At 36.5% G+C, this 9,196-nt stretch overlaps 1 protein-coding gene across 1 annotated transcript; it reads right to left on the bottom strand.

Annotated features, from left to right (window-relative positions):
- Positions 1 to 420: 420 nt before the first annotated feature.
- UBA3 (ubiquitin like modifier activating enzyme 3) lies at positions 421 to 9,196 on the bottom strand. The gene is made up of 16 exons (XM_029958272.1): positions 9,058 to 9,196; positions 8,074 to 8,154; positions 7,227 to 7,309; positions 6,585 to 6,665; positions 5,875 to 5,918; positions 5,524 to 5,588; positions 4,561 to 4,716; positions 4,337 to 4,439; positions 3,739 to 3,852; positions 3,205 to 3,258; positions 2,734 to 2,770; positions 2,573 to 2,654; positions 1,976 to 2,076; positions 1,793 to 1,856; positions 1,633 to 1,687; positions 421 to 1,185 (listed from the first exon to the last, which is right to left on the bottom strand). The coding sequence occupies exons 1-16, from the start codon at positions 9,175 to 9,177 to the stop codon at positions 1,097 to 1,099; spliced, it is 1,329 nt and encodes a 442-aa protein (XP_029814132.1). The 5' UTR covers positions 9,178 to 9,196; the 3' UTR covers positions 421 to 1,096.

Raw genomic sequence — 9,196 nt, 5'->3', positions numbered from 1 at the left:
AAAGCCCATCTCATCCCAGCCCCCGCCATGGGCAGGGACACCTTCCGCTAGACCAGTTGTTCCAACCTGGCCTTGGACACTTCCAGGGATGGGGCAGCCACAGCTCCTCTGGGCAGCCTGTGCCAGGGCCTCACCACCCTCACAGCCAACAATTCCTTCCTAATATCTAGCCTGAATTTCCCGTTTCAATTTGTACCCATTACTCCTTGTCCCCATCACTACTAAGCTGGAAAGCTGACCCGCAGTTCATATTTTAACAGATGTAAAATTTAAACACTGTTAACACATAAAACCAGAATTCAGACTGAGGTACCCCGAGTTGCTTAGAGAGATGTCTCTGACCAAAGCAGCCAAGTGATGCCCTAGAATTTTTAACTGAGGCTATAAACACTCTTGAATGTCCACAGATTAGTCAAAAACTCAGGTGTCTTTATGATTTTTATTAATAAATACCTTAACAGCACCAATGATATTTGAACTTAATCTTGCAATGCTGTGCATGGCGGCTGCCTGGGGACAGTGAGGAGACTATTTTCATGTACAGCTGATCATTTTGTCCTTCTGTGTTTTCTTGTAAACAAAGTCATCTCTCCCATTCTTAAAACCTTTCATAAAATCAATATCTAATAAGAGGAAAATGCTCATTTTAATTTACTGCCTCTTCTGGTTTAAGGTGACTCAGCAAGTCCAAAGGAGTGCTACAACTAAAAACCAGATCACTGTGGTTCCTTTTAAAAGGTCCTTTCTTTGCATATACGTGTGCAGATGTGTTAAAAACGAGACTTTTAGCCACCTTAAGTTCCATGTGTCTGAAAGTACATTAACATGAACATTTTGACCAAAAAAAACCAGGAAAAATGTATTTCTATACATCAGAGATCTGTACATGAATAAGCATTTATACAAATATAATCCACCAAATATTGGCTTCTACGTACAATTCTGAAATATGGTGATTTGTTTGGATTTCCTAACCTTCAACCATGCTAGCACTTACAGGAACATTTCAGGCTGCTTTAACACCCACAGAGTATATTTGTTTTACAAGGTGGGCACAGATTTCTCTTACTGTATTTGCACTTTACTTATGAATAAATTAAGTGGTAAAGTGAAGCTTGAACAACATAGTCTGTGGTGTTGTAACGTCAGCAACTGCAAGTTCTTGGCCATCCACAAGCCCCAGTTCTGAAACAGAAAGAAAAGTTTAATCAATTTAATTAAACCCATGAGGTTTGCTGATTTTTTGTTAATTTTAAAAACACCAAAAAGTTATGAATGCTATTTCCATGTACCATAAATATGATGAAATAAAGCTGCAAACAGCTCACTGGCTAAATAAATATTAATCTAATTTAATCAGGAAACTAAAAAACCTTGTCAAGAAATATATATAAAACTCTGCTGAAGTATGTTAATTTACAGCACTTATCTGCTTGCTTCATTGCAATCTGCTCTGCACCTGCCTGCACTTCACCTTTAAACAATTCATATACCTGAGAAAGGTGTATTGCATGTAAAAGGACAATGAACCACATTTTACTGCACAGTGCAAAATAAAACTAAACATCCATACAGAGGGATGGAACTGACTTTCTGTAACTTGAAAATCCACATGTGACAACTCCATGATACCTTTTAGTGTCTTGGAAAGATTTGGCCTTGTTCGTTCTTCAATTGAAGCTACTGTCTGCAAATTAAAAACAAAAAAAAGCCAAAGATTTCCTTTCAAGTTCTGAAAAATAACTTTAAATACATTAAGATTATTAAAGATAATTATTTATGTTCAGATTACCTGTAAATAAAGTGTTTTATTTCCCCCAAACATAGTTGCTGTGATTGCAGGAGATTTCATTTGCCTATACATAAAACATAAAAAAAAAAAAGAACAAAACAGACAATAAGGTAAAAATACATTTACAAATTATCTTTTTGAAACACTAAACTACCAAAAAAGTTGGCATAGTTGCATACTTACAATGAAGCATTATTTGTCAAGTAATCCAAGACCTCCTGCAATTTAGCTGATGGGGAAATCTCTATCTTTTGGGGAAGCTGGCTGCAGGCTGGACAGTTCTCCTATAAGAAAGAATACATGTTATGATAGATACCATTTTAGAAATGCTGACAATAAGGTCTCAAAAGTGTTTGTGTTGTGGTTTTTTTTTAAAGTTTTAGCTCTAGAAGTATTAATACTGTTGCAAATACTAATGACAAAACCCAATTCCTCATGAAGTTTGTCACTGTTTGACTGACTCCCAACAGCAGCCAAGTATTTATGAATGACAAATTTCAACTGACAAAAAATCTAACACTACAAACCTTGAAATCAATTGTTGTCAGAACCTCTTTTTGAGAAGATTTGCCTATGAGTCATCTTAAATTTGCATATCATTTTGTATTTCTACTCTGTAGAAGTAACAGACTGGTAACATAGATTCCACTTTTTAAACTTCAGAAATATTATTATTCAGTGCTAGGGGCCAAGAGATTCCATATTGGAGTTCAGAAATACACACAAACTGCATAAATAAAAATTATGGAAACAACCCTTCAAGCCCTTAATGGCACTAACCTTCCTTTCAGCTTCAAAGGTGTATGTATATAATCCATCCACATCATTAAACACCAAGTAGTTGTTGAGAGGAACGTATGCACTGCAATGGCAAACAGGTTAGTGTTGATACATGGCATTATGCTGGAAATCACATGTGTTATTAATAAGAAATTAAATACCTTGTGGCTATTTTGAAAACTTCAGTGGCGCAAACAGCTGAAATGAGAAAAAACAAATCAGTGTCTTCACTTTCTAGCTCTATCAGACATTAGTGCCCACAGCTGTACCAAAGAAGTGACAAAAAAACCCAACTTCAACAATATGCAACAAGAAAAAGAAGTATCTGAAGGCAGCTGGTAGTTCTGTGCATTAGATTTGGCACTAATCTGACACTATGTTGAGACTGTGTACTATGTTTCCCCATTTTTTTCCCAGTCTCAAATGCTTTGCTCACTCCCACAGTCAAACACGAGCTTAATGTTTATACAGTCACATCCAGTTTCTCAATGGAAAAAAGAAATGAGACTGTAAGAGTAAATCAGACCATTTAAAAATTACTATTATCCTTACCAAGTTCTCAATTACAAATTTTTGTTCTACAAAACTCTCAAGTCAGTCAAGCAGAAGTGAAATGAGCTCTTCCACCATACCTGCAATTACTGCATTTGTAGAAGCTACTGCTGGAATAATTCGTTTAACCACCCCTGTAAAAACAAAACACACAGCTCTGTTATTATTAAATGACTGTCAGCATTCTGCACTTGCCTGTGAACAGAGGCATGGACAGCAGTGAGGAACAGATGCCAGTCTTAACCAGCCTAAACTGGCATAAATGTTGCCATTGCTAAAATCACATTCTTTTGTTGCTACTCTTTGACCCAGCAAAAGTGGTCATAGTGTAATGTAAACTGTGGAGCTGCTCCAGGTTAAAAATAAAACGGCAAAAAGAATGTTCAGTTTTGTCCCAGATAAGTTCCCCTGATTTATCATAAATGCCTCAACATCTGATTCATCATAAAAATATTTGTGCTGGCACAGGAAATGAGCTGCTTATTTCTGTTTTAAGGCAGAAAAGAACTATTTCTTTCTCAGCAGAGCTGCCAGCTTAGTCGTAACAAATACAAAGAATGCCAATCCAGCCTAAGTGCAAATGTCACAAACCTGGTGAAATGCCATCCCCTTACCTTGGGTGAGTCTGTAGGTAACACCTTTAATATTAAATTGTGATGCTCTTTCTAAAGACTTCTGGTAAATCCACTGTATATGTTCAGGGTCATCTCCATCCAATGCAACACCTTCTACAGTAAAGTTAAGAATTTACAGGTAAGTTGCAATTACAAAAGTTCTTCAGAAATACAGCATTCTTATAGTCTAAAAAGAGTCCCTTTGTTTTCACTGGAGTTAAAACAAATACTCCATGAAGCTTTTAAAACTTGACACTTTAAATAACCAAAGTACATTTCTACAAACATCTTTAGTTTTAACACATCCTATACACAAACTATCTTAACTGCACAGATTTATAGAGCTGTTACAGGTTACATTTTAAGTCAGGTAAGAAATTGTGCAGTGTGAGAAACACATGAGCAAATATAGAACTGGACAGCAAGTTCAAGGAGTGAAAATCCATCTCCAGCTCAGAGGAGGCTTAGATTCAATATGACAATGAGTCACATGAGGTTGAGAGGTAGGATTGTTTTATTAGAAGTAGCTGTATATTCCCAACTCAAGTTAGTTAAAAGGAGAAATGGCAATTTAGCACCAGTGTAATACACTAATTACCTCCAAAAGGTTGCTCCTTTGGCCACTGTAATATCCTGACATACTCAATACAATGCTCTGGCAATCTGGGCATGGATGCAATAGTGCACATGGGAAAATTGACCTGGTTGGGCAGGGGAAGAAAACCATAAGAAACCAGGTAATACACTATATATAGTATTAGGAAAAGAAACCAGCAAATCAGAAGAATACATAAAAAATGGAAATATCACTGGTTGAATTACCTGTGGGGGATAAAGCTCAAGTGTGCACTCAACACATGCTGTCATACCAGGAATGATCACACGAGCGTTTCCTTTGAAACCTTCCGTCCCTCCATCTATTAAAGGTATGATGGAACTTTGATCCAGTGCCTTATCTTCATAATTTAAAAAGGACATCTAATGAATAAAGGTAGGGGGGGTGTTGGTTTTTGTTTGGTTGGATTTTTTAAACAAGTTGCAGGAAGAAAACATATTCTAAAAATTTTATTCTTAAGGCTACACCGTAAGATTGAAGGCCTAATACACAGTTTATTTTAAGGGTGCACAGTATATAAAACACTACTTATTTGTCAGTGCATAAGACTTTTATCTACCACCTTCACCCTCCATCTCCTCCCCTGATAAATGCTGTTATTTCCTTACAGCATATCAGAACAAATGGTTGGTTGGTTTGAAGGATTTGGGGTTTTGATGCTTGGTTTGCTGTTTTGGTTTTTTTAAATACCGGTACATACTCCAGATCCTTGTTTTGTAAACAAATTCACAATGATAAAACTACCTAGTTCAATGACCAGCTTTCTGAACTGGTCTGAACTCTGTAACACTGCAGCTCCAAAAGATGGCATTTACAAAAAGCACTGTTTGGGTAACGAAGACAAAGTTCACAATGGGAGCATCCAGAGAAGAACTCTCCTTCATATGACTTTCAAAAGCTGGCTGCACAAGGCCACAAACAATGCAATCTAACTCTGAAATTACCCCGTAGGGCACTGCACAAATGTTGGCTAACACTCCTCAAGAAAAGGGCAGGTAAGAGAGCATGCATTTCACCCTGTTCAGAGACAGAAAACAGAAATAGATACAGAAAGCTGTGAGCATCAACAGCCCTCATTCATTTTAATGACATGTTCTACATCAACATGTTTAATTTTAGTTATCTATACTCAAGCAATAATCAGGCCTTAAAAAGATTGAAGAGTTTACCAGCATGCCATTTATCCATCTTCTTGCAATTATGGAGTCCAGCCCACAAACAATAATATGGAACTCTAGAGGGAAAAAAACATTTAAATCTATACTAATGCATATTTCTGAAAACAAGCAAATATTCTGTCCATAACAGTCCACAGACAGTGACTGTGGTTTAACTATCTCCCCAAGATTACCTGTATCACAGATGTATTTAAATTTTATTTGCTACTTTTATTTCCACTATATTGTAGAAGACTAAAATAATTAGCAATCTAACTCCCAGGAAAAGCAGTGAGCAGCAACAACTGCAAGGTTCCCCTAAAGCACTGGTGGGTGTTTGGCAGGAACACAAATTCCACTTACGTCGATAGAAGCTTTCATCCATGTCCTGGATCTTTTTAAAATACCTGAATGTAAGCCCAGTAAAGGAATTTATAGTTAAGTTTACTGTTTCCTATTTGCTAACCTAAGGCCAAAATATTATCTGATTTATTGCTATAGTTTTATACAAGACTTTTTTAAAAAAAACTATTGGATTTGAGATTCAAAATTCCCACAGCTGCAGCTGTAATATCTGACAAAACAAGTAAGAGACACAATCTAATAGTCACAAACAGGAGAAAGTTCAGTAGGCAAAATATTTAGGAAGCTCAAAACAAAGCAAACAGGAGAAAGTTCAGTAGGCAAAATATTTAGGAAGCTCACAAAGTCCCCTATCAGCAAGTGCTGCTCTAAGTTTATAAACTAATGTCTCCTACCAGTTAGTACTCAAAACACTCTGGTGAAAAAACCTGTAATTCCAGTATCTCAGTGAAAATTACAATATTGCATTTGAATAGAACCACTCAGTGGAAAAATACAAAGCAGTTTCTTAAAGCTGAGCCTTTCCCATGCATATTCCCTGGATGCTAATGTCGCAGAGAAAGAATTCTCAATCACCAGTTGAATGAATCTGTTCTCTATTGTACGAAAAAGAGAGGATGGCAGCAAAATACTTTAGATACTCTTACCACCTACAGAGTTTTCTAGGATTTTAAAGCCTTCAGGGCCACTACTTCTCTACAAAAGGATACGGTACAACGGCACAGTTGGGAATGCGGCTGTTCAGGAATTCTGCTGCAACTTCAGCTTTTGGTCGCCCCACATCCTTCGGTCTGGGAAAACCCAAGCAATTCCAAATGCATTATTTTAGTAGATTCAATCTCTCCAGTCTCTATGCATTACAATACCAAATTAAGTGACCAACTGTTACTTTAGGACAATTTACTGACGTGATAATATTAAAGCGTCCAACCCAAAGCATTCTATGATCCCTGTAAAGCATCAGATACGAGATATTCAGAGTTACCTGAATATGTGCATGTAACTACAGTTTTCAGTACCAAAAAAAAATCCAACAATTTTTCACTGTGCTTAGAAGAAAATGGCATAAGAAAATCTGAGATTTCAGTCTGTGTACATTATTTTTTAGTGTGACTTTTTCCATTAGCTCTACTGCAATGGCAAGGAACAAGAATTTTCTTCACACTCAAACTATGACACCACAGATCCCCAAAGAAGTTCAGCAACATTTAGTTTATTCTGAGTACTACTGTGATATGAAGGTTCAGTAATCTTTAACGACATCTTGTCCAACCAAAATAATGATCACAGTCACGTGTTTTGTTTAGGTACATTTAAAAATCCAGAAGCTGAACTGTGAAAACACCACTTACCGAAACAGAAACTGCCGGTTAAGGTTAGAGACATCTATAGTGTCCATGTCAATTACATGGATCTGTCTGAAGCCAGACAGTGCCTGTGAAAAGAGAAGAGGAAATAAAAAGCTTACAGAGCCCCGGATTTCATTCCACGTGCCAAAAAAAGCAAGTTTTAGAGGAACAAAGGTATTTGCTCCTCATTCCGTGTGCAGACAGGTACCTGGTCATTCTTTGTTGGGCTGTTAGTGCTGGTACTTACAGATGGAATTACTAACACTTCAACAGTCAAAGACAATGTTCTACTGAAGGCAGTATTGCTTTATCCTACCTAATCCTAACACAGGGAAGCCAAGAAAACTAGAGAACACCTCCTGGTATTCTGTACAGCAGGGAAATCCTGTGTTAAGGTTGTGGTTGGACTCAGTGATCTTTTCCAACCTAAACGATTCTGTGAGTCTGTGATTTTCACCACTGTGTTCCAAACAGTCCTTTCTTGTACCATTATGAGCATGATTTGTTCTTAGTTCACTTTGTTTATGTGGATCAGGTAATTATGGAGAATCACCAACATCAGACTCTCTCTAAGGCTGCACATGAACTTTTGGCTACACTCCATAAACAGCAGCATGTTGTCCCTTAGGACAAACTTTGAGACAGCTGAATAAATAACATGCAACATATTAGACCACCACCTTTCAAGCTTATTAACAACATTCTTCAAGTTTATTGTCTGTATCATCATCTATTTTACACACAATTAGAACTTGGAAATCTAGTAGCTATATATAATAAAATATTATATAAATTCTCTAGTTAAAAAGAGAAGATTCTAAGAAGCAAAGGGTGAAAGCTGTGTAATTACCAGATTTTTCAGGAGTTCACATCCTAATCCTCCTGCTCCAATGACTAGTACTTTACATGTGCTTAGCAAAAAATCAAGGGCCTGCAGAAAACATAAAACAAAAAATTAATACAATTTGTCCTTTGTTTCATAACCCTTATAAACATGTCACCATAAATTTTCAGTGACTAGTGAGTTACAGATAAAGCAACTTTATGTTTCAAGGACTTTAATCAGCAGTTCCTATATCCCAATTTAGAGTAAAGCAAGACCTTTATTGGTATCAGTATTATCTTTATATTAATTTTGACCATGAAAAAACCAAGCTCCACTTTTATTATTATTTGGCTTAAGGAGGTAATGTTTTCCTCCTTGAAATATTTCACTGATATACATATATATACACATTACTAAATAAATCTAAACAGACAGGTAACATTGCTGGCCAAAAAGAACTGAAATCTTTAACTATATAACTGCTTTCTGTGAACTGTTCCACTACACCCCAGCCTCCAACTAGTAAATAATGGAACAGTACATTAAAAAGATAATAGTAAAATACTTTCAACTGCAAGCTCTAAAACAAAATGTACAAAAAAGAAAAAGCAGAAGAAATAATTAAAACAGCCTAAATTTTGCTTTTGCTTACTAAACATCTTTCTCAGTTCTCCAAGTACCCATATTAACAGTAATTTCTTCAAGTACAATGAATTTCTCACTGTATCAAATTATTTAAAAATGGAAGATAAATGCTGCTATTTTTCATGTAAAACTCAAAGACAGAGCATAATTCATATGCTGTTATATATTTACATATGATAACAGCAAGCTTAAAAAAAGAGCACAGTATGTTCTTCTGGAACCACAATGTTCAATTGATTAAAATACAAGTTCTTCATGCAGTTTTAGTACTCACACATTGCTGGTGGGTCAATTAATGACCCTGTTTACATTACTTTGCAACACACACTACAGATTTTTTTATTGAAAGTAAGTGTTTCTCACTTGAGTGCCTGGCTCGAAATCGGGATGTCTGAATGGTCCAGATCGCTCGAGGAACTTCTTTACATGGTTCCAGCGACCTCCCCAGTCTCCAGTGTCCCCACACCCACCATCAACAGCCATTCTGCACAGAACACAGTAA

This window comes from Manacus vitellinus, unplaced genomic scaffold, assembly GCF_001715985.3.
Source record: "Manacus vitellinus isolate BGI_N305 unplaced genomic scaffold, ASM171598v3 scaffold_14_pilon, whole genome shotgun sequence".
NCBI lineage: Eukaryota > Metazoa > Chordata > Aves > Passeriformes > Pipridae > Manacus > Manacus vitellinus.
This window is presented reverse-complemented; position numbering and strand designations above follow the sequence as displayed.